This window comes from Leptonychotes weddellii, chromosome 5, assembly GCF_054177405.1.
Source record: "Leptonychotes weddellii isolate Sample4059 chromosome 5, ASM5417740v2, whole genome shotgun sequence".
Lineage (NCBI taxonomy): Eukaryota > Metazoa > Chordata > Mammalia > Carnivora > Phocidae > Leptonychotes > Leptonychotes weddellii.
This window is the reverse complement of record NC_138373.1, coordinates 115,988,473-116,015,637: the sequence shown is the minus strand read 5'-3', so window position 1 is coordinate 116,015,637 and position 27,165 is coordinate 115,988,473. Positions and strand designations below refer to the sequence as shown.

At 40.5% G+C, this 27,165-nt stretch overlaps 1 protein-coding gene and 2 long non-coding RNA genes across 6 annotated transcripts in view; 2 read left to right on the top strand and 1 right to left on the bottom strand.

Moving 5' to 3' along the window:
• LOC115943175 (uncharacterized) overlaps positions 1-15,093 on the bottom strand; it is a 119,363-nt gene extending 104,270 nt beyond the window's left edge. The window contains exons 1-2 of the long non-coding RNA XR_004077791.2: positions 14,957-15,093; positions 10,972-11,024 (exon numbers count right to left, since the gene is read on the bottom strand). This is a non-coding gene — a long non-coding RNA (uncharacterized LOC115943175). The remainder of the gene's footprint in view (positions 1-10,971; positions 11,025-14,956) is intronic.
• Positions 386-14,477, top strand: LOC115943174 (uncharacterized). Of its 2 annotated transcripts, XR_014145765.1 has the most exons (4): positions 394-622; positions 5,125-5,235; positions 10,619-10,830; positions 14,000-14,477. It is a non-coding gene; the product is annotated as an uncharacterized LOC115943174 (long non-coding RNA). The 2 variants fall into 2 exon arrangements; XR_014145764.1 differs by lacking the exon at positions 5,125-5,235 and having other exon boundaries at positions 386-622.
• A 214-nt stretch (positions 15,094-15,307) lies between the features above and the next one.
• Positions 15,308-27,165, top strand: part of SAXO6 (stabilizer of axonemal microtubules 6) — a 33,451-nt gene continuing 21,593 nt past the window's right edge. For 2 of the 3 annotated variants that reach the window (XM_081822030.1, XM_081822031.1), the window contains exons 1-5: positions 15,308-15,466; positions 16,481-16,595; positions 20,308-20,681; positions 21,775-21,909; positions 26,367-26,534. In XM_081822030.1, the coding sequence (XP_081678156.1) occupies positions 15,449-15,466; positions 16,481-16,595; positions 20,308-20,681; positions 21,775-21,909; positions 26,367-26,534 (810 nt within the window). In that variant the 5' untranslated portion in view covers positions 15,308-15,448. The remainder of the gene's footprint in view (positions 15,467-16,480; positions 16,596-20,307; positions 20,682-21,774; positions 21,910-26,366; positions 26,535-27,165) is intronic. The other variant, XM_081822029.1, reaches the window with a different exon arrangement.

The following is a 27,165-nucleotide window of genomic DNA, read 5'->3' as shown; positions in this document are numbered from 1 at the left end:
AACATCCTTACACATAAATATTTTGCTGGAGGTATATAGATAACTACTGTTTCAGAGGGATGTTAATTATCTTTAATAAAATTAAATCTGAAGTCTTCCACCCATATGGAAATCATCTGAGCTTAGAAAAACATATTTGAATACCAACGAGGTGGTACAGAGTATTATATTACAAGGTTTCTTAATTCCCATTTCATTTTTCTAACCACTACTGTAAGCAAAGATAACTATTTCAAGAACTTTTAAGCCAGGTTTGCAAAACTCTGTGTGGCAACCAGGGCAGATCCTCTGAAGGGCCAGCCTCTCATTGGGCAGAGTTTTCTGAGGTAACAAGCCACACTTCTCTCTCCTTCTCTAACAAAAAGCCAAGAGGTACAAATTCCTACTTATGCAACAGGAAAATGACTGATTTGTTCAACTCTTCACCTCACCACATTTAGTCTTGTGCTGCAGTCAAGCCACAGTCTTTCCTTCACCCATGGGAGGTGCTGAGTGTTGGTGGGACAGCTCAGCTTTTGGGGATTCGCTTTCCATATTAGACTGCAGCCTGCTGGGCCAGCCATGGAGGGATGGCTCCAGCCTCCTCACGCTCTCTTCTAAAGAGTGAACACCTAGAGTTCAGGTAGGTGCCTACGAGCTGCTATTTGTGGGGAATACTTGACTGATTTTCAGTCACAAGTTAGTTCATACAGCACTTCCTTATTTGTGCATATCCAAAAGTGTTCCTTGTGACTGGTAAAGAAGAGAAGCACGTGACTTTCAGAGCATACTATGTAGTATGTGTCTCCTTCTAGGGCAGAGCAGTAGCCAATTTACATGGATGCTTATTTCATGAGGGACTGATGGTTGTAGTTGGGTGGCTTTATTTATACATGGGAAAGGGGGGGAAATGGGGGTGGGACCGGATGTTTTTTCCAGTCTCTTCTGTGATTCATTTAGAATCAGAGAAATAAAGAGATGACAAATTTATCTTTAAAAAAAAAATGTGATCCCTATTTATTCTTTCCCCTTCACCACCCAGAAATACAGTTACATTGTATCACTGAAGTGAGGGCGAGTCTTAGGATTTCTTTTCTTTGGGTCTTCAATGGAGTTTTTACAGTATAGTCTTCCTAGATTATATTTTGCATTCTTTCACATATTTGTGTGTGTGAAGATTACGCTGGGTCAGTAATCAATCATGGTCAACTTACTTAACCTCTCTGTGCCTCAGTTTCCTCCGCTGTAAAATAGAGATAATATCTCTACTTTATAGAATTATTGTGAAGATTAAACGAATTAATATATGTAAAAAGCTCCTTAGATGAGTACTTGGTATACAGCATAGTGTATATTATTATTATTATCATCATCATCATTATCATTATTTTTATTTTTATATTATCATCAAGGCTTCCTGGGTCTTTATCACTTACTTACAGCTTTCCTAGGCATGGGGTAGGGAAGGGGTGAAGCAGGAACACTGAAGTTTAGGAAACATTGTAACCTTTTAAAATCTTATCATCTAATACATACAAAAATGACATATTTTGCACTTCAGGGAACAATATGCTATAATATGTAAATGGGATCAAATGCTGATTTTAGGTGCTGGAGTAATCAAATGAATGAGATTTCATTTCATGCACCTCAGGGAGAAGGCTGAAATGGAGCTGGGCTGAAGAACAGGTAGGACTGAGATAGCTGGAGAAAAGTGAGGGGAGCATTCCAGATGAGAACAATGTGCACGAAAGTAGAGGGGCCAGAAAGAGCATGAGATGGTCTTGGAGCAGTGGAGAGACAGAGCTGGCAAGGCAGGTGAGTGGAAGGAAATAAGACTGCATAGAATGGAGCTGTATTATGGAAGTTCTAGAAAGTTCTATCTACTTAGAGGATTCTTCACCTGTTAGGAATGGAAACAGCAGAACTCAAAGTTTCTGAGAGAATATTTTCATGGTTTGGGGTTGGAGGCTGACTCCACAGAGACTAATGAGGAGGTTGCTGCCCCGGCTGCGTTAGTGTGAGCAGATTGGGACTAAGCTGGGGCGTAGCAGAGGGATGAAGAAAAAAGAAAAAGATTGAAGTCACATTTCAAGAAAAAATTAGTAGGAGAGTTAGCAAGACCTATTTTGTCAACTGACTGGATTAAAAAAATTGAAGTAATGGGTAAATCAAAGATTATCACAAATGTTACATCTGTGGGTCTGAGAACTAGAGACCGCACAGAAAAACTTGAGAACCAATTAGGGAGAGAAGCAAAGGAAGAATTTGGAGTTGTATACATTGAGTTTGCAGTGATAGTGTGACCTCCAATAATGATAGCTAACATTTATTATTTACTATGTGCCAGGGGCTATATGTTTTATACATAAAACTCATGTAATCCTCATGGAAACTGAGTTAGGTACTATTATTATTCCCACTTCATGAAGGATGAGGGGCTAAATATAACCCCAAATGTATATAGTTAAACTTAAACCTGAACCATCCGATTTCAACACTTATGCCAGATCACCACTTTGCTTAGATACTCTTAGGAAGTCAAACTCTGATAAGAAGCAAAGACTGAGATGAACAGGTGGGAGTCATCCATGCAGGGGTGTTCATTGCAGTTATAGGAATGATGAGCTTCCTGAGGGAGAAAGCATGCAGATAGGAGAGCAGATGACCAAAAATGAATCCTGGGGGATGCCCCCATGAGAAGTCAACCATGGGGAATGGTGCAGAGCCCCAGGCAGGGTGCATAGATCAGAGAATAGGCTGTAGGCTTGGCCCTGAAAGAATTGGGTTAGGGATAGGGCTGGAGAGGGAAATCAGGGTTAAGAAGAGAAAACTTCCATCAGAGACCTGAGGGGGAAGCCACCAAGTTTTGTCAGGGAAATGAGGAAGAAAGAACAGGATGGTCAAATGAAGGGTTTGTATTTCTTTGCTCCTTTTCCCAAAGTAAGAGAGACCTATTCCTCAGGAAGCTAGAGGATAGAGGGAGAATGTGGTGTGGAAAATGCAAGGAATAGGGGCACCTGGGTGGCTCAGTGGGTTAAGCGGCTGCCTTCGGCTCAGGTCATGATCCCAGGGTCCTGGGATCGAGCCCCATATTGGGCTCTCGGCTCAGCGGGGAGCCTGCTTCTCCTTCTCCCACTCCCCCTGCTTGTGTTGCCTCTCTCACTGTCTCTCTGTCAAATAAATAAAATCCTTAAAAAAAAATGCAAGGAACACATGTGGGGAAGGAAAGATCCTGTAGGCGTCATAAAAGGGGAGAATCAATAGCTTTTACTTCAGTGGTGAGGAGAGGACTATTGGATTGTCAGGTCTCAGGGTTGGAAATGGGCTTTAAAATCTGGTCACTTATCTGGCCCTTGAGATAGATGCATTGCACTGAGGAGGACAAACTTGAATATGCATTTTCCCCCTGAATTTACTTGTTTAGGAAAGAGATACATATGACATCTCCACTTGTATGTCTTGTAGGCATCTCTTAAGTCCAAAATAACCTCTCATTTCTCACCCTTGCATCTGGTCCTTACATCACACCTTGCATCTAACAGTGTCCCCTTCCATCCTTCTAATTGTTGTGGCTAAAAACCTTGGCTTCATCCTTAACTTCTCTGTTTCTCTCACATATGACATCTAATTCAGCAGCAAGTCTTGTGTGATCTGTCTTTGAGATTTATCAATAATCTGCTAATTTCTCACTATCTCCACTCATGCTACCCTACTCTAAGCCACTCATAAGTTTGCCTGGACTAGTGTGGTGCCCCTGCCCCCAACCTCACCTCCTTACAGTCTACCTTCTCATTGAAGCAAGGGTAGTTCTTTAACAACAGCAATTTTATCATGACACTCTGATGTCTAGAAACTTGCAATGGATTTTCATCTGTCTCAGAATAAAATCCAAAGTCCTTGCCGTGGCCTACAAGGTCATCACCTACTATGTCTCCCCAAGCTACCATTGCTCCAGCTTCGCTGGCATTCTTGAACAAGCCAAGGATGTTTTTGTATCATGGCCTTTGCATATGCTTTTCCCTATGCTTCGATTCATTCATTCAACAAGTGTTTCTGGAGTGCCTCCTATGAGCCAGGCACTATTCTAGACAGGTGGGATACATTAGTAAACATGGCGGACAGAGAATCCTGCTTTTGCTGTGCTTCTATTTCCAGCATGTCTGCATCTCTCGCTCCCTCTGCTCAACTGTCACATGATCAGAGAGGCCTTCCCTGACCACCTGGCCTAAAATAGCAATCCCTTCCTACCATCTCATTATTCCATATTCCTTTATCCGGGTTTATTTTCCTTAATGACACCTGTTACCATCTGACTTATGTCATTATTTCTTTGTCTATTACCTGTCTCTCCCAGTAGGATGCAAGCTCCTTGGCAGGGACTCACATCCTTGGCTTTAGTCTTTGCTGTAGTTTTAGAATAGGGCCTAGCACAAAAACAGTGTTTTCAGATATTTGCTGAATAATTAATGCATATGATTGGTGAGAACTTTTATTTTAGAAACTCATCTTTTCAATTTTGGGAAGATTTCTTGAAAAAACTTTTTTAAAATTTCTTACTCTACATTTTTCCCCATTTTCCCTTTTACAAACTGCTATTATAATGTCAGATTTTGGACCTCCTCAACGACTGCTTTTATTGTATTTTATTTCTTTTTATGGATTTTTTCTTTTTGATCTAACTTCCAAGAGGTGGCTTCAACTTTATTTTCTAACGCCTATATGGCATTTTTAAGATGCTGCTATAATATTTTTAGTTGCTAAGAGTTCTTTCGTGTTGTCCCATTGTTCCTATTATATAGGTATAATCATTTTTACTTACAAGCTGGACTGAATAGGGTCATGCAGAAATCAACTTCATTCCTTCCCGTCTAGATCCCATTTCTGGATGCAATCTTGGTACCCAAACTTTTTCAGTTACTCGTAGATAGGGAAAAAAATTTCCTTGGTTACTTTTAGTCACAAGAACAGCCTCCAGTTGGTAGTTTTTAAAGTTCTCATGTAGTATAAAACTCAGATCCAGTTTCTTTTTCCTTTCCTTCTGCCCCCACTGCCCTGCAACTGTGCCCAGTTGGAGACAGACACATACTTGACTTCTCTACTTGCTTGTTTTACCTTGTCCATCTACTTTTCCCTGTTTTGTAGCTGCTGCTTCTGATCGTTCCAGGGCCAGGCTCAGAAGGAGAGGGGATTAATGAAAAAGACTTTTTGTGGCTTGTGTAGCCTGTAATCTGATGACTTCCTCTGAGGTGGCAGGTGCGCAATTGCTGGCTTTTCCCCTTGAGGGATGTTTTGGAGGTGTGCCCACTGAGGACCTCTGACAGCAGCTCCCCTGGTGTGGGTGGGGCTGTACATCAATAGGCACCATGATCCTACCCTCAGCACCTGGACTTCTGACAATCCACCTGCGGGTCACATTTCCCCTCTAGGCAATACTCTGAGGTAGGAGCGAACATGACCCCAGGTGGACTCCCTCTCATCTGTCCAACTTGGCCACAAGGAAACTCAGATGTTTTTGCCCTACTGTGGGCAGAAATGTAGTTTGTTCCTAATGCACCCACCTCTTGTCATTATGCTATTAAACCAGCAATTCTAGCTGTAATCTCTCACCATTGTGTGTCCCCAGGCAGGAATTAGATAATAGCCTTTCTGTTTCACAGAGTCTAAGGAACATTTGTCAAGATCTCCAAATGTTCCCTGGAAGCTCTTTTCACTCGGCTTGAGTAATGGAAAGTATATTCTTTCCTCTCTCCCAAAAGGCGGGTTCAAGGTATCGTTGTGTAGGTCACAGCATGTAGAAAGGATGGGAGAATTAAGGGGTGTAGGCATTAATTTTTTTCCAGCCATAGGAAGAAATGAGACTTCCTAATAATGTAGCTCTGTAAGCTGCTGAACCCATGACACCTTGGGCAGCAGAAATGTCTCAGCTCGGCCCCAAAGACGACTTGCATCCCTGACACATCACTTTAGTCCTGAGATCTGTATCTCTTAACCACAGTGTTCTAGAATAGTTGAAACATATGCCTCTGGCTCTCACAGAGACAGGAAATAATATTAAATATTATGACGGATAATCAGTATTTATAGATTTTGAAGGGCCATTAAATAAGAGTTGTTATGATCATAGGTCTCAGACAGACCTGGGTTTTGAGTTTTAGCTCTGCCATCTATTAGCATGTGACCTCAGGCAAGTCATTAAACATCTTAGCATTTTAACTGCCAAAAAATGTTAATAGTAACACTTGTTTCTATTGTCTGTGTGCTGCATTGCCTGATGGTAACTTGGCACCACCAATATTATTCCTATCTAAGGCTGGAAACTACCAGAATATCTGGAACTTCCCAGAATCTCCTTTCCTACATGGTTCTGGGTTGGAGTTTGTGAGTGACTTTTAGTTTGTGACTTGTGCAAGACTTGGAAGGCAAAAGTGAAGGGCGACCATTGTTTCTGGGATAATAGTTGCTTAGGCTCATTAGGGCTTCACCGGACACAGAGGCTCACAGCATTCTGTAGCTACTGCAGGATTCTGGGACATGCCCCATGAGCTGAGTTTCTCCATCCACACTCTAGGACTTCAGACTGAACACATCAGTGACTCTCCACTCCTCTGGCTGCCACCTTCTAGACCTTTACTCCACCAACTCCTCTCATATCTATGTAAGCCATCATTTCTATATGAAGCCCTTTATTCCTATACTATTTACAGTGGCCCTGTTTCCCTAATGAAACCATTCTGATCCAGGATATACAGTCCTAAGACATGTAATGAGTACTCAATAAATATTAGATGAAAATAATAATAATCAGAAAAGGTATTGTTCACAATAAATTGGAGACTAATTAGTAATGTTAAACTGCATGAGTTCCACTGTTTAGGAAGAGCAAAGATGAGGAGTGGTACAAAATGGTACAAAAGAAGACCATTCTTAACACCTAATACCAGGAACTGCTCACATTTCTATAATGTTTGCCAATTCACAAAGTGTTTGCACACATTTCACTGCATTTGGCTGAGGTGAAGCATGTACTGGAAATGGACCCTTGCTTTCTTAACAACAAAAGCCCATGATCAAGAGAACATCACAATTCAAAGAAGAAAGTAGCTTATATTGTAAAGAGAACATTTATTTGAAACATGATTTGTTCCACTGAGTGTTCTTTCATCAGGAGAGAATGGAGTTGCCCTCTGGCTCGTGTGCCCTCCAGGGTTATGGGGTGAGCCTTGGATCCCAAGGAAGAAGTAACAAACCCTAACGGCTGTCCATATAGTGGAAAGTTTAGCTTTCCAATCAATTTACTGAACAAACCCTTTATGACATGGACGCTTGCTATTGTGCTCTATGGTATTCACGTATAAATGGTAGCAGCCAGTTTATAAATGATTGTAATGGGAATTAATTTTAGGGAGTCAATATTTTTTTTTCTCTTCTTGGTTCACTAGTACTGACAATTTTTTTTTAATGTGAGTTTGATTTACCTATAGATAAAAAGGCAAGTCCTAGGCCAGTTCCTCAGGTCCAGTGTCTTTTTCTTTTGCTCCTCTCTAAGATAGGGGTTCCTGTGCTCCTCTCTAGCTCCAATTCCCACACTTTGCCTGTGAAATTCATAAGCAGAATGTCCTGCTGGCCCCTGCATCTGGCTTTCCTGTCTGCCTGGCACCAACACGGGCAGAATCTCCGGAAGCACAAGGCTGTGGGTGGCCTGATGCAGGAGCAAAGCCAACCACGACATGGTAAGGTAGAGCAGACAGTCTAGGGAAGGGACAGGGCACCATGAGATCCAGGTCCGGTGTTTTGTCTCTAGGCATTCTGAACCAGAACTCAGGGCACCAGGGCTGACAGGTACCCTCCTTCACTCTTGAAGGTTTGGGGACTCACGCTCTAATAGCTATATTGAGACTGGCTCCCCATGGGAACAGAGATATTTTCGCCTATGGCTCCAAATGCATGTTTTTGTTTGTTTGTTTTGTTTAGTTAGTAGGAACATGCTTACAGTGATGCATTTGTCCGTGTCCCACTTCAGGGAAGGATCGTTGCGGCTGTTACTGTCTGTGCCCTGTGCTGTTACCTTTGCTGCAGGGAACCACCTTCCCCAAGGCTGTGCCCTTCCTAAGGCCCAGCACAGGACAGGGCTGACAGGCCCTTTCAGTTGTGGACTCCGCATGGGGGTAGCTGAAGTTGTTGTCAGGCCTGCCTTGAAGCCTGACTTCTTCTACCCCATCCTGCTGCTGTGCGCTCCCTTTCACAAGTGTTGGTCCTAAGAGGCCTCACTAATAAACATTCAGCACATTCAACTTCAGCTTGGGGTCTGTTTCCCACAGAGCCCAACCTGCAACAGACTCTGTTCTCCCTATCACCAATATTTGTTGACATCTCTATTTTGCAGTTGTCTCCTCTGCCATTCTCTCTGACCTCACCAATTTATATCAGTTTTATTCATTTACTGTCATTTTATAGCATTTTTAGAGGGAATGGAGATAAATGCATATGTATAACCCACCAGAGTTAAACTGCAGAGAACATAATTTATTCAGCCATTTAAAGCAGAGAGGGTATTTCCAGAGTATTCAGTGTTGAGGCAGATTTATTGTACTAACAGCCCCACATTTTCTTTCCTCCTTTACAATTTGTCTTTGTAACTCCTCCCATCAAGGGATTGAGTCTATTTCCCTACCTCCTGAATCCAGGCTGGCCTTTTGGCTTGTTTTGGCCAATGGAATGCAGCAGAAGTGATGGTGTGCTGTTTCTAAACCTAATCCTCAAAAGACCTTGCACACTTTGCTCTCCTGCTTGGTACCTTCCTCTCCCATGAGAATAATCCAGGCTGGCCTGTTGGAAGGTGAAGGAGCAGTGAGAGTTGTCCTAGCGGAGGTCATCTGAGACCAGCCAGCTTCTAAAGTCCCCATCAGTTGACCACAAATACTTGAGCAAGCTCAGTGAGGTCAGCCAAGCTCAACTTAGACTCCTAGCACTGGCTAGCTGACCCACAGATTCATGAGCAATATAAATGGTTATTGTTTCAAGCCACCGCATTTGGTGGGGGGGGCGGTGTTTGTTATACAGCATTATTGTGGTAATAGATGACTGGCACAAAGTGGCTTACAGAATCCTTGGGAAGGCAGAAGAAGTAAATTCTAGGGCCACATCACAGAATAGACTCACTAATGCCAGGAGTTGTCGAACCAGGAAATTCCTGGCTAAGTTAATAAACCACTGCTGTAAACCCTGGCTCCAGAACTCTGTCACTGCTGCAGTGATCAGGCAGCTGCTGCTGGAGCTGCCCGATCAGAACCACGCTCCTGCCGCTCCGGCCATGCCTTACACCATCACAACAGGTTCCTGTGCTTTGCCTTTCTCCCATCTAATTCAGTTTATGCAAGTGCTTCTCATCAGCAAAGTGTAAGTTATACCTGACATTCAGCTGCGAAGGGGCCTAGTGTCAAAGGGACTTTCAACTTTCTAATTTCCGTAGTACGTGAGAAGGTTGGAGTGGATTTGCAGTGTCAGCCTCAGTATCTGCCACAGCTATGATGAACTTAAACGAGCATGATTCCTAAACCTTATTCTGTAAGTTGTGCTCAGTGATATTGAAACAATTTCTTTAAACTCATATGTGCAGTATTTTACAATTGGGTATATCATTCTCTGTAGGGTCGAACATTATTAATTCAATTACCGGAAGTTGAGAGACTAAAGGATGAACAACATAGTACTAAGATTTTATGAACTCATTGTTCCAGCAAAACCCAAATGAGTAAGTTTTAAAGGGAACCAACAATGATAAGTCACTAAGGAGAGGAAAACTGATTTATGTTTTGAAAAATTCTTACTCCCTTTTTGATATCTGATATAACATTACTAATAGAACAGTGATTTCAGAAGGAATAATAACAGGCATTTGGTCTTGACCTTAAGTTCTTAAGGTGCCTATACACTATGTGATAAAAGAATATTTCAAAATTTATTTTGGTGTAGGGTATGGATTTAGAAGGTTCTTAGGAAGACAGTGTCCTCTGACCTGACCTTAAGACATGACGTCTGATTTTAAGTGGTCAGAGAATTAATGCTTCCCAATCTACAGAGTTAGAAATTCTAGAAAAACCTGTGTCCCTGTGGATACTTTGATACAGACGGTGATTTAAGACAATAATCACTGAAGAAAAGGGAAGGCAATTTTTAGATCACAGAATCATCAACAGTGAAGGCATTAAAGTGAAAAGAATTTTGTGCCTTCGTATTTTGTTCCCTGTGTCTTGCTCAGCAGAGGCACAACATATTATTATGGTATGTGAGGCTTGCAGTGGCTTATGCCTTACTAAGAATCACTTTCTTTATTCAGTCATGGCCTCATAAGGTTAGGTGTCCCTCGAGCTCACCAAAAAAAAAAAAAAAGTACATGTTGTCAAGAGAACCTGGAGTCCCTCCCAAAGGTGCCCCATTGATTCAAAAGCCAGACACTTCTTTGTCAACAAAGGCATCCCATGGCGAAAAGTCTGGAGGATAAATTGCTCCTGGCTCATTGGTGAGTCTTAATCACACACCCTGTTTATTTGATTCTTAGTGACACTAATGTGAAGTATAAGCAATTTTGCTTCTGAGACAGAATCCATTGATTTAATTTTGTCATTTTTGTTTTCAGTTGCGCAATCAGAAATTCATTCATGTGAGGAAAAAGCAGTTAAAACTGATGGAAAAATGCCAAAGAAAGCGGCTGTCAGACTGATTGCTTTTTGGCAGAGACTGAGATCAAGATTTACCAAGGAAAGGCCATGTAAATATGACCCAAGAGGAAGTGACAGAGCTCAAGAGCATTACTAAGCCTCGAAACTGGAATTTCAGTTACCTTGCAAGGTATCTGAGAAAAAAAATTACATATATGCAAACACAATGTGGATGAATCACTGTGCTGATGGAATGGTGGTTACTAAAACAGCATTACTCTGATTTCTGAAGCAACAAGAGAAAAAAGACAACAGAGAGCAAGTAACTTACCTTTTTGGGACCCAATCTTGAGCAAATGTTAGTTCTGCCCTGGATTCAGCTACCTAGGGCAGAACAAAAGGGAAAGTGAAAGGTCCTCTAGATCAAGTGTTTCCCAGGATGTAACTTAAAAGCAGCTGTCTTACCTGTCTGTTCTTTAGTCTCCAGTCTTGGCTCAAACTTTCTGGCACTGGATTTAAAAGCATCTTCAGAATACCTGAGTGCTCACTTTTAGCCCCTTCCTTGAATCATTCTTTCTATCCTTTCCTGAGCTCTTTGTGTATGCGTCTGTTCCCTCATTTGACTGTAATCAGATTGGAAGGCAGGCGCTGTGTCTTACTCATCTTTGTATTTTCTTTCCTCAACCCTTTTGTATAACAGTGTTCTGCTTATATGTAATACATTTTTGTTTGTAAAATAAAAATATGGTTAGAGGCACATACAGATTCAACACAAACATAAATTCGAATACAAGTACAAATTCTCCAATGTTTCAATTGCTGCCAAGAAAATGATGGGAGATTGTTAGATTTGTGAAGTGATTGACTTCCTGTTTTTAATAGAATAGGTACCATATTTATATTTTAAGTGCAAATAAAAGTTGTTTTTAAAGGATTTTGATATGCCTTTGTCTCTAAAAGAAGCAACAGACTTATTGCAATATATGCAAATCAAAGTGAATCTAGAAAGGGTTAATGGAGTGATTTTATGTAAAGAGAATAGCCATAGTAACTACCAATACCTTAAAGTTTCCATGTATTTATAAGTAAGTTGAATGAAATGTTCTTCATCTTCATAGCTGCTGCTAATAGAGTTAGACTCATGAGTGAGGGAACAAGTGCCTGTGAATGATGCTATTATATAACATCATTTTTTCTTTGTCTTTCTTTTATCCCAACTGATGGTATACTATACAGATGTCTATAGTTTGCTTTTTTTTTTTTTAACTCCTTCCATGTTAGCTCATTAAAAAATGCTTCTTTCTTTTTAAGGGTTGGATGGGTGGAAGTTAACAAGTTACAGTCTCTCACTTCCAATTTTACCTTTTGGGCTCTGCAGACCCTTTGGACCCTGCTAACTAACTAACACTAGAGACCAGAATGCTCGCTTTCGCTCACTATTTGCTCTCAGCACCTTAATGATGACCTTTTCTTCCATGGCAGCAGCTGGTCGCCAACTTTTCCTTTTCTTCCTTCCTTCCTTCTTTTCTTCCTTCCTTCCTTTCTCTTTTCTTTCTTCCTTTTTCTTTCTCTCCTTCCTTCCTTCCTTCCTTCCTTCCTTCCTTCCTTCCTTCCTTCCTCCCTGTCATTCCCAGAGGCAGCCTGACTTTGTTCCCTAAGAGGCACCAGTACCAGCTGGGCAGTGACCCTTCTCAGAGGTCTGGCCAACTCCCTGAAGCTTCTAGGGTAAGCCTCTGTGTTCCAGTAACATCAACATTTTCCTCTGCTCTTCTAACCTCAGGGGTATGAGCTGCTTTCTGGAATTACTATCCTCAGTTTCTCCTTTTAGTTTTTCTAAGTTCTCCAATAACTCATTAACCAACAGTTTATAGTAAGCTTTCTTTCTTGAAATGCCTCTAGTAGTTTCTGTTTTCCCAGCCAGACCCTGATGGATGTAATATTTGACACCTGAAGTGGGTCTGACCCAGCTGGATCTGCTGGGTTGGAAGTCCCAAGGAGCAGAGCAGCCTGCACTGTCACCTGGACCTGCTGCATAGCCTGTTCTTGCTCTGGGCCCTGGAGCAACCATAATATATTTAACTAGGATGGACATTTAAATTGTTTCCAATTTTTGTTACTCTAAACAATGCAGTAAACAACCTTAAATATTTTTCACATATGGGCAAGTATATTTGTAAGATAAAGTTATAAAAGTAGAATCGCTGGGTCAAAAGGATTGCCAAATTGTCCTTCATAGAGGTGGTACTAATTTAATCTCTCACAGGTAATAAAGAGAAATCTAATTGCATGAGAAATAGAGAAATCAACAAAGGGAAGAGGGAGGCAGGTATGACACCCTTGTCCTAGTAAGAGAGCCTTGGTCGGTGGAAGAGAGAAGCACGTCTAGAATAGAAGGTCATAGATTGACACAATGAAACCTATCACTTGAGGATTACTTTCTGGCTCAGACTCCGTGGAATTCCCTTTGGAGAGAAGGAAGGCTAAAATACAAATGGAAAAGCCCTCTAAGACACTTTGATACTCACTTAATAGAGGGTAACACAAAAATGGGAGAGAGGTGCCTTGTCACAGATCACCAGCAGGGTGGGGCAGTCTGAGGAGGCTTCATGCTGTGCCCAGTGGAGACTCAGTACTCAGCAAATGTGGCTGTGGTGGCCAGCAGCAAGAGTGACACATACAGACGTGTGGCTATTGGAATTTGAGGCAGTGTTGCCCAGCATACCATATGTGCTAGCTGTAAGCACATGTGAAACACCTCCTAGGGACTCCCCAAAACTCTTGGGTGGAACACTGCAGGTACTGGGTCTGTTTCCTGTGGTAGTAGAGAGCGTAAAGGCTGGTAAAACACAGGCTACAAACTCTCATTTACTAAGGTTGTCCCTTTTTTTCATTTCCACGTCTTTGCCTCATTAGCTTGAGTGGGCTTTCATTTAAAAATAACGAAATAAAGTACTCTTCTTTGAATCCTTATAACCCATCTCAGCAAACCCAGGTTATGACTCAGTTATTTTTACCCTCTGCTGTTCTTGTCATTTATTCCCTGCTCAGTAGAGCTCTACTGCAGTTATCATGGCCCTTGTTTAGCAGACAGGCTACGTTCTACATGCTTGCTTTTGCTGATTTCACCTCAGCATTATGTGGTAACAAAATTGTGTATACAACCAGAGTTGTGTTTTTCCTACTCTGTAAGATCTGGGCTGTTTTCCTGCAAAGGACCTTTGTTTTATGTTCCACCGTGTCTTGTTTGTGCCATTCTTAATTTACACGACAGAGATGCTGTCATCACCAATTAACATTTATCAAGGGCCCCCTGGATGCATGGCCACATAGGGGCTAATTTAATATTCTCTTTGTTTCAGATATCAGGTGCCTCCTTCAAATGAATTTTTAAGTATCTCTGTGATGATGAAGAAGAACAGAGACATCAATTAGGATTCAGGAACACAAGGCTTTGCAGAAAATGCTTAGAGCATCAAGGACTGCTATTAATATTTGAAAGTTTAAAAGAGGGCATACTTTTCTTCAGTCAACAAATGACAAAAGTAAAGGCACTGTTTTCATTGTTCCTGAAAGAAGCCTGGCAGCATTCCATTCAGACATCTGCCCTTTGATGGTCCCGTTTTCCTCTTTACTTATTTCAGTCCTTCTAATCTTCAAGGCTGAGTCTGAATATTTCTTCCTGAGGCTTCTTCTAATCATCTCTGCCCTTAAGGACAACTCCCTCCTCCAACTCCTATAGCCCTTATTATTATACCTATCATTTGAAAATTTAGTACATGAAACATTATACTATTATTGAATAAATAGATGTTCATTCTCTGCAAGTATATTAGACAACTGTCTGGACAATTTCTTTCCCATTCTCAGAGTCAGCACAGTGTTCTGTCAATGGTAGAATCTGGAGAAATATTTATTGATGATGATGGCAACAGTCTATTAAAATCAGATGGAATTTTATTTTTTAAAATGAGTGAGAGGAGAGACAACGCCGAAGCTTTGGAAGTTGACACAAGCATCATTCACGTTTTCTAACATAAGAGCTCTATGTGCATGTTTTTTGGTGGGGGCGGGGTAGTGGGAGAACTGGACGCAAGAACATCACTGGACGTAAGCAGTTTCTCTTTCAAGAGTTACTAAAAAAATTTTTTTGGCCTGCCTAAGCAATATTTATTTTTTGCCGACCCCTTTTGATGTGACAGTAAGTAGTGTAACATGGCTGTCAGAAGAACGGGTATTCAGGAGAATAGACCTGAACATTTTCATATCAGAAAAAGAAACATTTCGGTTTCGTCACAGATCTGGAATTAAGAACACACCTTCATGTTTTATGACGTCACGAACTCGGCCCAGCGAGGCCTGCGACACACGAATCCCACCAGCCGGTAGACCCACTGTCACACAAAACCCGCAATACCCGGAGCGGCGGAGCTCTCCCCAGGACGAAGCTCCCGCTGGTGGGCCCCACCCACCCCGGTTCCGGGAGCCTTATTGGCCAGTCTTCCGCCCGCCATTTCTGTTAGTCCCCGGGATTTGTCACGGGAGGCGGGCGTCTCTCTTTCGGGCACGGATTGGTCGAATCTTAACGACCACAAGAAGTTCTCCGAGTCCCTATTGGTTCTTAGGCCTCAGAGTGGGCGGGGAAAGGCAGAGCGACGGCGCTCAAGGAGGAAAGCCCGGAGTGCGCCGGCGCGTAGTCGGGGACGCCAGGCCGAGGATTTTGCTAGGGAACCGACTGTTGTCGCCCCGCCCCCTCGGGGCTTTTTGTCCCCTTAACTGTCGGAGTGGCGGGGGCTCCAGTACCGGGCGACATGCCGGTGCGCTTCAAGGTGAGGCCGTGGTCTCCGGATCTGAAGGCTGCTGTGGGAAGTCGTGGTGGGGCGGGTGCGGGGCGCGGGGGCCTCGCTGGCTTTCTGCGCGGCGCTCCTGGGCCCCGCAGAGCCTGCCAGCTCCCGAGCTTGCCAGTCACGATCCTGGAGGATGCTTGGCTCCTCCACCTAGCTCCCTCTCCGCTCACACACACTTCCAAGTTGCAGTGTGGGAGCGTTAGATGGTGTTGAGAGAGCCTGATTTTGGAGGACACGGGAGTGGAGATGGAAGGAGGGCACTTTGTAATGAGATCTCAAGTGGCTTCAGATTGGGACACCTGTGGCCCCATCTCACAGCTTATCCTTTAACCCCCGCCCCCTGCCTACCCTTTAAAACTTTAAAGTGCCGGTGTCTTTTAAAGGATTGAGAAATGGGACCTTGACAATGTAAAGATAGGGTGTAAGAAATACACATTGTTCATAGTTGTGCATAAGTTTCAGGTAGGTGGTAGCTGTCAGGCACCCATCAGTGTAACAGTTGGCCACAGCATTTCACAAACCCTGTTTTATTCTTTTAACTTAAGGGCTTGTATCCAGAATGGGAGGGGAATTTTTCTTTGGTTGACTTTCCAAAATTTTGAAAGGTACAAGGCATCATACTCAATTGAGAACTTAATTAGGATAATTATATGATTATATGAGGATTATATAATTATATGAGGATTTGGATTGTCACCTGTTATCAGACAAGAGCCCAGACTTTGGACTCAGACACCCAGCAAAAAGGTGACTGCTCAGAGCCTCAGATTCCTGCTAGCATCTGCCTCAGGTGGTTGTGAGGATTAAAGGATAGAATACGTGTGAACTGCTTAGCATTGGGCTGGATAAACGGTAGCTGTTATCAAGGAGTTCTTCTGTGTTTACCAATCTCAAGACTTTCAACTCTGTAGTGGTTCAGAAATTATTTTTACTGATGTCTTCTTTAAAGCAACGTTCATTAATTGCATTGTACTCAAATTGTCTTTTGTATTACAGGGGCTGAGTGAATACCAGAGAAACTTTCTGTGGAAAAAGTCCTATTTGTCAGAGTCCTATAATCCCTCAGTGGGGAGAAGGTACCCATGGGCTGGACTTAGATCAGATCAATTAGGTAAGTTGAACAAACTAATAGTCATGATAGCTTAAATAAACCTTGGGGTTAAGTTTGCAAAATGCTTAAAAATTGTGAAGCTTTGTTCAGTTGGCCAGGTTGCCTTACCCATTTGTTTAACAAATATTTATTGAGGGCTTCCTATAGGCCACGACTATTCCCAGCTTCTAGGGAGATAGCCTTGAATCAGACAAAGACTCTAACTGTAGGGAAAAGCAGTAAACAAGTAACTCAGTAAATAAACCAGGCGATTTCAGGTTGTTATAGGGTAGCCTATAGATAACTTGGGGGAGGGCTGCATTGGAGGGAATACACTTTAGCTTCAGTGGTCAAAAAAGGCCTTTCTGAGGAGATGATATTTGAGCTGACACGTGAAAGCTGAGAGCAGACAAACCTGGGAAGGTGTACTCCCAAGGTCTTGAGAAAGGGAAACTTAGATTAAGTAGCTTGCCGAAACTTCATAGTAAGTGGCAAAACCATGATTTGAAATCAAGTCTTTTTTAGTGGAAAGCCTATGAGTTTGGAGACTGTATTTTTGTCATCACACGTGTTTCCTCCTGGTATCCCAGGGAAGTCAGAGCCCTGGGTAAAGGTTTCCCAGAGCATGGTAAAGGGGAAAATAAACAGACTGACTTTATTCTACCTGCCTGTTTCATTCTCCCTTGCTAGAATATAAGATCTCTAAGCAAGGGCTCTATCTTCCTGCCTAGTAGATGACACACAGCCTTGACACACTCTAGTCCTTATTAAAACTAGTGTTTGCATAAATGAAGAAAAGTGACTTTGAATGCACATTAGCTGCATGACCTTGGGCAAATTTGGCCTGTTTTGCCAAGTGGGGTTTAGGAAGCCCATTGCACAAGATTGCTGGGAGGGATTAAATGAGATATTGCCTGTTAAGGGCCAGATGCATATATACAGATGAGAGCTTGGGGCCCCATATCTGAGAGTGCTTGAAGTGTGATATATATATGTCCCCCAAATATTAGATATTTGAAACCAGGAGAAAAAAAGACATAATGGGAAATAATCATCATTTTCCTAAGCCTAGGAAATTAGTAAAATGAGAAGAGTGTTTCCAGGATTAGATTTGGAGAACAAAAAGAAGAGTGGGCTAGAGTGGGTGGCTCTGGGTTCCTCTGAAGCATCAGGATCCTTTACCCAGAGCCTGACTTCAAACACTGGATGTCCCTGCTTCTTGGACAAGGTGGTGCTCAGAATCCTCCAAATGACTCAAAATTCTACAAATTTGAGGCTCCATTAGAGTAATCCAAAGTAAATCTTAAAGTGTAGATATCCCACTGATGGCCTATTATGACACTGGGGAATTGGTTAACCAGATTGTTGCCCCCATAACATTTTAGCTTAGATCAGCAAATTTGGAGTATGGTACATTATGAAGGCAGGAACGGTCTAGGGGAGGTATGTTAATGGGGAATATTAAGTAAAGGGGAAAGGCAGGGTGAGAACTCCAGGATGTTCAGAAAGGGAGGTGGGAGACCAGCAAGGAATAACAACAGTTTTACCTAGGATCGGCTGGACGTTCTGTTAATGTAGTGTATTTTTTCCCCTTAGTGTATTTTTGCTGATGCTGCAAGAGAAGGGCAGACCATTTGAGAATCTTCCCCTTTCATTTTTTTTTTTTTTATATATTTTTAAGATTTTATTTATTTGTATGACAGAGAGAGACACAGCGAGAGAGGGAACACAAGCAGGGATAGCGGGAGAGGGAGAAGCAGGCTTCCCGCTGAGCAGGGAGCCTGATGCGGGGCTCGATCCCAGGACCCTAGGATCATGACCTGAGCCGAAGGCAGACGCTTAACGACTGAGCCACCCAGGTGCCCCCGCTTTCATTTTGCTATTCTACCAGAAGCCTCTCTCTGTGTTAAAGCAGAGGGAAGTCTAGGGCAATGGTCTTCAAACTTTTTTGCGTTCATATCCCTTAAGAGAGTTTAGAAAGTCTTTATATCCTTTCATATTTTTAAGTAGATTTTTAATGTTTTTAATCATAAGTGTAACAAATAGTTTCAAAGGATATGATTTCTGGCATATTGAATATTGTGCATATGTTTTACATATGTTTTGTTAAAACTTTGGAGCTGCCAGTGTAGCTCATTCAATTTTTGGTAAATGTTCATCATATAATTGGTAAAGTCAGTCCTCATTGGCAAACTAATCAGGCAAATTAGAATTCTTTTCTTTGAGGGGCGCTTGAGTGGCTCAGTTGGTTAAGCGACTGCCTTCAGCTAAGATCATGATCCTGGAGTCCTGGGATCGAGCCCCTCCTCGGGCTCCCTGCTCAGTGGGGAGTCTGCTTCTCCTTCTGACCCTCTCCCCTCTCATGCTCTCTCTCACTCTCTCTCCCAAATAAATAAATAAAATCTTTAAAAAAAAAGAATTATTTCCTTTGAGAAAAAAGTCTAACTTTGTTTTTCAATTCCTATAAATGTGTTAACATATGTTAATATCTATTTGTTTCACGTGACAACCCTTACTCCTGAATTTTAATTCTAAGATAGGTAGGTGGGAAAGGTGTGGACCTGGATGAAATAAGGCACTGTTTCTTTGTTATTTGTAGTCTCTGCCTTCTTTGCTTTGCTGTCAGATATTCTCAGTAGTTACACTTCCTTAAATTGTCTCTTTGTTTATCCTCCACACCTAGGAGAATTTTTTGTTCCTTGGGGCTGGCTGAGAGGTGTGTCTTTTGCGAAGTGGGAAAGGGGGGGATGGGAATGAAGACTGAAGATGGCAGGTGCAGCTCTCAGGCAGACCAATGTTGGGAAACAGTGCATATAGAGTTAGGATCTGCAAAATGATTCCTTAAGTGGCCCATTTCTGCTTATCCCCCAGAATGTCTCCATTTGCCTCCAGACACATGCATGCACCCAGTTTGAAGGCCACTAGACTAGGGAAGTGTTGTAAGAGTGGGGACCCTGGGTTCAATGGCCAAAACATCTGTCACAGAGGCTAAAGAACTGTGGGTTTTATGTCATGCCAGATTTTTGGTTCACCTTCCCTCTCCTTCCCTCTAGTCTTATTCTTTCTTCCCCACCCTGCATAGCCTTCTATTTAAAGAATGGCCCCAAACTAGGACAGTATCTCGGTGGCTGTCATTCCAAAGAGCTCCTCTTACTTGGGTAGAAGGTTAAGTTTTTTGGACATTTGCTTGCCAGACAGAAATATAGAGAACTAGTATCTTAGCTTCTGTTAAAAGGGTTCATTCTCTTTAATTCTCAGGAAATCAAGGCAAATGTAGAACCAAGATCCAGCATAATGACATCTCATCCCTTCTCTTCTTGGTCTACTGTGCATAAGAGAAGCTTTGTGAAAAGTTCCAAATTTTGACAATACTAGGGCCCATTGTTCTGTTAAGTAGCACAGGAAAGTAATTGAAACGGAGGCAACATGTCCTGCGTCGCTTGGCAGGCCTGTCACGTTGCGATTCTGGTGACTTATGTTAGGATGACTCGAACACTGTGATCCCAATTTTTAATTTTTTCCATGTCAAACTTTCAGTACTTTTTTTTAAAAGCAAAGTTAAAGATTTTATGTTGACAAACTATACCTATTTTTTTTTGTATCCTGCAACTTGAAGGACATTGTATCTCACCTGAATTTTCAATTCCATTTTTTCTCTCATAAATGTTATGAAAAATTGTCTTTGTAACCTTATACTTCAGTAGCTGCAATTTTTTTACACTATATTTTGTAGGAATCACAAGAGAGCCAAGTTTTATTTCAAAAAGAAGAGTCCCTTATCATGACGCACAGATTTCAAAATCTCTTGAGTGGAATGGAGCGATCTCAGAGAACGATGTGGTTGTATCCCCAAAACCTGAAGCCCCAGAAATAACAGAATCACAGGAGGCAGAACAAAAAGATGATGTTAACCAAGAAAATGTTCTTGCACTAGAAGCCTCCAGGGTTCCCAAAAGAACCAGATCTCACTCTACAGACTCCAGAGCTGAAGGGGCTTCAGATATTGTGGAAAATGATGCGGATATAATAGCAAACCATATACCAGTTAATGAAAATGAGGACCTGCAGCATTCTACCAAGCTGCATTCAGAAAATGTAGATAACGGGGTAGGTATATTCACTGTATTTCTTTTGGAAAGCATAGCATTCTTTGTAAATTTCATCATCATTTCAGTAATACTACATTTTGTGCCTAAAAATTTTCCATTGTTGTTTTCTTATCTAATGTCTTATAGAATAGTTAGGAGACTGTTGACTTTAGTTATTGGGAATTCTATTCTTAAGAGTTGCCATTTTGTACTGGTTATACTAAGATATCTCTTCATTGGATGGACAGCCTGCCTCTGGATTTTATTCATCTTGTATCAGCACCACAGTCCTAAGGGAGAGATCAAATTGAGACAGAGAGGGAGAGTAGTAGGCCATTACCTCTGGCAGGGCTGGTGAGCTGACTTCTACCTAGGCCCTTTTCAATTTCTTATTGTGTCAACAAACAGAATCACAATTGACAAAATGCAAAAGGCAAGGCAGTTCTGGCTGGATCTCAAAGATCTTGGAGTTCTGCTCTCTTATGTCACACCTGGCCAGTGGAAGGTCCCTGCAAGCACATAAGCTTAGGCTGCAGGGACCTGTGCAGACATCTCTCTGCCTCGCATGTTTTTCTTCAGTCCACTGCTTCTGCATTTCTTGTCCACCAGAACCACGGAGAGGCATTCAGAAGTGAAGAATCCGTGGCTTGTTGCGAAAACCAAGGGGGCACGGTAGAATCAAGGAAGGTGATATGTAAGTGGTGGGCAGGGGAAGGGTGTCCCAGAAGCAATGTGTGGATAAGGTGAGGTGCTGCTGTTTCTTGGTAATAGATCTAATTATGAGTAATTGGTAGGAAGGGACTGAAAGATGCTCTCTTTTTCTGGAATACACAGAAATGAAGAAATAAAATTCCTTGACAGTATTAAGAAAGAAATTTTAAATGGTTGGACAGTTTAAAAGGGAGATTATCACCAATTGAAAAAAGTTTGCTGTACTACAATGTGCATGTAGATAACAATACTGTATACTTAAAAATTTGTTAAGAGGGTGGATTTCATGTTACATGTATTTTTTTTGTTGTTCTTGTTTTTGTTGTTTTTTTTACCGAAGTACAAGAAGTTTGAATAGAAACTTTTAATGACTCTGGGTGGGATTTTTCTTTCCCTAACAGTTGGATAGAGTTCTTCGGAAGAGAGCAGGATTGACCGTTGTTCCTTCACGTGATGTCTTGAGGAATTCTGAATATCAAAGGCAGTTTGTTTGGAAGACCCCTAAAGAAACTGCTCCAGTTTTTGCAGCCAATCAGGTAGTTTAATGGATGTAATACATTTTTAAGTACTATCGTCTGATCTAGTGATGCAGATTTACACAGAACTAAGAGCTAAAAGAAATTAGGTACTTAAGTAGGCCTGGAGGTAGGTTCTAGAAAAGTAAAAATGAGATTTTTGCTAAAATCATTCTATTACTTCTGATTTATAGTAGTAATGTGATACTGTCCTAGGCTACTGATGATCATTGTTGCCAGATCCATGACATACACTAAATATGAGACAGGGTAATGAAACTTGATGCCTGGTAAGTTTCTGCATGCTGAGTTTTTTTTATTTAATAAAAAAATTATTAAATTGGTTTTAATCTATAACATTGTGTTCATTGACTAATACGTTGCATGTTTTCTGTCTTGCAAGAAAGGCATAACTGCTTTGAATATTTTAATAAATACAAAATACGTTAAAAGTAGCACAAGATACATAAGCTTGTTTTTATATCAAATGAGCAGTAATAGGAATTGTCAGTTTAACTATATTTATAAAATTCAGAAGCTATGATAACTAAATGTGATACTAGATTTCAGTGTACCTGTACACAGTTTTTGGTACCGGACAACCATTACTAATAAATACTCTGTTGTTTTACTACCATCATCATCTAGACAGTTCTTAGGCTCTTAACTCTCATTTTTGTTCTTAACCATACTTCTAGGCCCAGGTAAGGAAATACCTCATTTAGAATATCTGCAGAGGCCCATGATAGCTTAGACTTTTCTTTCTCACGATCTTGGCATTTTTCTTTATAAACAAACATTCCCCTTCATACACCCTCACATTCATTTTCTCTTCTATGTCAACATTCACTTGTAACCTATATACCCCTGAGGACTGAGAGGGTAGATTCAACAAGACAATAATATTAGTCATCTTACACTAAGATAATAATACCCGTGATCCTATAAATTGTGGCGGCTTTGGGCTTCCTTACTTGTTACTCAGTTTTGTAAAAAACTGAAATTTGTATAACATTTTAGGAACATATAAAATAGCATAAGGTGATGTTTGTACTCTTTGTGAATCTAGTCAATAGGAACAGTACTTCTTTTGCTGGCTCACAAGTGTCCTTGAATAGTAAGTGTACCTACAAAATTACTTACTGCCTGAAAATTATAATTGTTCAGTTTTTGTAGAGCATTTCACCTTTCAACCTTTAAAGCTGATTCAAATCAAAGCCCCACTGACCGCTTTTACGTATTTCAGTGGAAACATTGTGTAGAAATGCTCTTTTTATAGGCCCCAAAATATAGTATAAAATAAATTGCTGGTGATACCTTCACTAGTAGTTTTATTGCTTTCATCAGTGAAGGTTTCAAATAATTTTGGGGGGAAGCAAATGCTCTTTGTTAATTCAAAGCATATCAATTTCAGGGTCTGTGGATTGAAGAGCCATGTGATGGAAACTTTCAATGCTTGTTGATAGGGAACCTCTAAAGCTATTCAGTTCTATTTTATCAAACACCTGTTTTCTGAAAGGATGTCTTGTATTAATATGTAAAGGAGTCTGAACAATTTTTGGCAGAAAAGTCCTTGAGGTTATACTCAGGAAAAAGATACTCTGTTTGGAATTTGATCTGTATGAAGATGCACTAGTCAGCATTGTAAAGCAGTAATATAGCTAATTTGTGCTCCATATCTTTTCCTTTTTCTTTCTTTTTAGACAGTGGTAATATACCATAAAATAGAAACCATATTATAAAATACTAAAGATAAGAAGAAACATTTAAAAATAAAAACATAGGGATGCCTGGGTGGCTTAGTCAGTTGGGTGTCTGCCTTTAGCTCAGGTCGTGATCCCAGAGTCCTGGGGTTGAGTCCTGCATCGGGCTCCTTGCTCAGAGAAACCTGCTTCTCCCTCTGCCTGCCACTCTCCTTGCTTGCTCCCTCACTCACTCTCTCTCTCTGTCTCTCTGACAAGTAAATAAATACAATCTTAAAAAAATAAAAAATAAATAAAAATAAAAACATAATAATTACCTGATTTTTTCCCCTTGCATTAAGCTAAAGATAGGCAAGCAAAGGAGAAAAACAGAACAAATGAACACATCAGACATTCAAAATGTTAATCTTCTCTTTTTGGAGGAAGAAAAAAAATTCATTTCAAGGAAGGAAAAAAACCTTTAGAGCTGACAACAGAATTGCCTTATAAAGTGAATGTCTATGTTCATATCATTAAAATATGCCTATTTTACATATCCCATTACCATACTGATGGAAGGGAGAGGTAGGAAACTTTGGGGAGAAAAGATATGGGTCATTTTTTTGGGGGGGGCTTAAGCATTATTTTTATTATAGTAATTATTATTCAAAACATAGTAATGAGTGTAGAAAGTTGATCTTTGAATTTTTTCCCCAGCTTTATTGAGGTATAATTGATAACTAAAAATGATATATTTACAGTATACATGTAATGTTTTGATATGCATATACATTGTAAAATACCACAGTCATGCTAATTAACACATTTATCACATAGTTACCTTTTTGGATGTGTGTGTGTATGTGTCTTAAGATCTACCCTCTTAGCAAATTTCCAGTATATAATATAGTAGTAGTAACTGTAGTCACTGTGTTGTACCTTGGATCTCCAGAGCTTACTTTTTCTGCAGACTGGAGCTTTGTACCCTTTGACAAGCATCTCCCCATTTCTCCCACCCCCTAGATCCTGGTAACCACCACGCTGCTTTCTGTGTCTGAGTTCTACTTAACTTAGATTCCAATATAAGTGAGTTCTGCTGTATTTGTCTTTCTGTGCCTGGCTTATTTTACTTAGTGTATGTTCTCCAGGTTCATCCATTTTGTTGCAAATGACAGTGTTTCCTTCTTTTTTAAGGCCAAATGATATTCCTCTAATTGTATGTATCATTTTCTTTCTCCATTCATCTATTGGTGGACACTTAAGTTGATTCCACATCTTGACTATTGTGAATAATGCTGCAATGAACATGGGAATGCAGATATCTCTTTTGAGATACTGATTTCATTTCCTTTGGAAATGTACCCAGAAGTGGAATTGTTGGATTGTATGGTAGTTCTATTTTTAATTTTTTGAGGAACTTCCATATTGTTTTTCATAATGACTGTACTAATTTACATTCCTGCCAACAGTGTACAAGGGTTCCCTTTTGTCCACATCCTTGCCAATGCTCATTATCTTTTGTATTTTTGATAATAGCTCTTCGAACAGGTGTGAGGTGATATCTTGTTGTGGTTTTGATTTACATTTCCCTGATGATTAGTGATGTTGAGTACCTTTTCATATACCTTTTGGTCATCTATATGTCTTCTTTGGAAAAATGTCTGTTCAATTCCTCTATTTTTTAATCAGCTTGTTTGCTTTTCTACTGAGTTGTAGGAGTTCTTTATTATTTTGGATATTAACCCCTTACCAGATATATGATTTGCAAATATTTTCTCCCATTCCATATTGCCTTTTCGCTTTGTTGGTGCTTTCTTTTGCTGTACAAAAGCTTTTAAGTTTGATGTAGTCCCACTTGTTTATTTTTGCTTTTGTTGCCTTTGCTTTTGGTGTCAAATCCAAAAAATCATTGCCAACACCAGTGTCAGGGAGCTTACTGCCTAGGTTTTCTTCTAGGGGTTTTATAGTTTCAGTCCTTATGTTCACATCTTTGATCTATTTTGGGTTGACAGGGTCCAGTTTCATTCTTTTTCATGTGACTGTCCAGTTTTCCCAGCACCATTTATTGAAGTGATTATACTTTCCCAATTGTGTATTTTTGGCTCCTTTGTTGTAAATTAATTGACTATATATTCATAAGATTATTTTGGGGTTTTTCTATTCTGTTCCATTGATGTATATGTCTGTTTTTATGTCCCTTTGCCCATTTTTATTTTTATTTATTTTTAAAAAAATTTTTAAGATTTTACTCATTTCAGAGAGAGAGAGCAAACAAGGTGGGGGGAAGGACAGAGGGAGAGGGAGAGAGAGAATCCTTGAGCAGACTCCCTGTTGAATTGGAGCCCCATGCGGGGCTCAATCTCAGGACCCTGAGCTGAAACCAAGAGTCAGATGCTTAACCCGACTGAGCTACCCAGGGGCCCCTCCCTTGTGCATTTTTAAAATCAAGTGGTTTTCTTGCTATCGAATTGCTTGAGTTCCTTATATATTTTGAATATTAACCTATCAGATGTAGTGTTTGCAGATATTTTCTCCCATTCCATAGGTTGCCTCTTTGTTGATTGTTTTTTTGCTGTATGGAAGCTTTTTAGTTTGATGCAGTCCATTTTGTCTTTGCTTTTGTTGTCGTTTGGATGTTAATTCGATATATGAAATGAAATTATAAACAGTCATAATTTCACTTTTTTGTTATCCTATAATTCAACTTTATATGTGAAATTCTTAAAGCATTTGAAAAACTAATTTTTGTATATTTAACCAACAAAAATACTAAACTAAAGTAATTTTTGTTTTAAGGTTTTCCACAATAAAAGCAAATTTGTTCCACAATTCAAAGGTAACTCAATCATCCATGAAACTGAATACAGAAGAAATTTCAAGGGTTTATCTCCAGTGAAAGAACCAAAATTAAGAAATGATTTGAAAGAGAACGGAAATTTTGAAGCAGTATCTCCTGAAAAGAAGGTATTCATCAACTTTTAACTTTAAACAAAATAAAAAACTTAGGATTTTAGACTCTACACATTTTCTTTTACCAAACACTACCTGAGATTTTTGGTTTTAGCTAGTTTATTAATTCCTTTGTTTGTTCATTAAATGTCACATATTCATTAAGCACTTAGTGGGAGCCAGGCACTAGGTAGGTACTGAGAATACAATGATAACCACACTAAGCCCCACACAGCTCTTGGGCTAGTGGGGAGACAGAGATGTAACTAAATAAATATAATACTGTGGCAAGTGCTTGGCAATACAGCAGTTAAATCTGTGATATCTAATAGCAAATGATTGGCCTTACAGTAATGTGAGTTATAGGGCTAACAGTAGAGATAGAAATATATACTTTAAATTAAATAATGGAAGTCAAACGCAAACACGCATACATTCATATATGTATGTTTGTTTGTTTGTTTATTTATAAGTAGGCTTCACGCCCAAGGTGGAGCCCAACTTAGGGCTTGAACTCAGGACCCTGAGATCAAGACCTGAGCCAAGATTGAGTCTGATGCTTAACCGACTGAGCCACCCAGGCACCCCTTTTTTATGTTATGTTATATTATGTTATCTCTTTCTTTATTTAAAATATACATACATG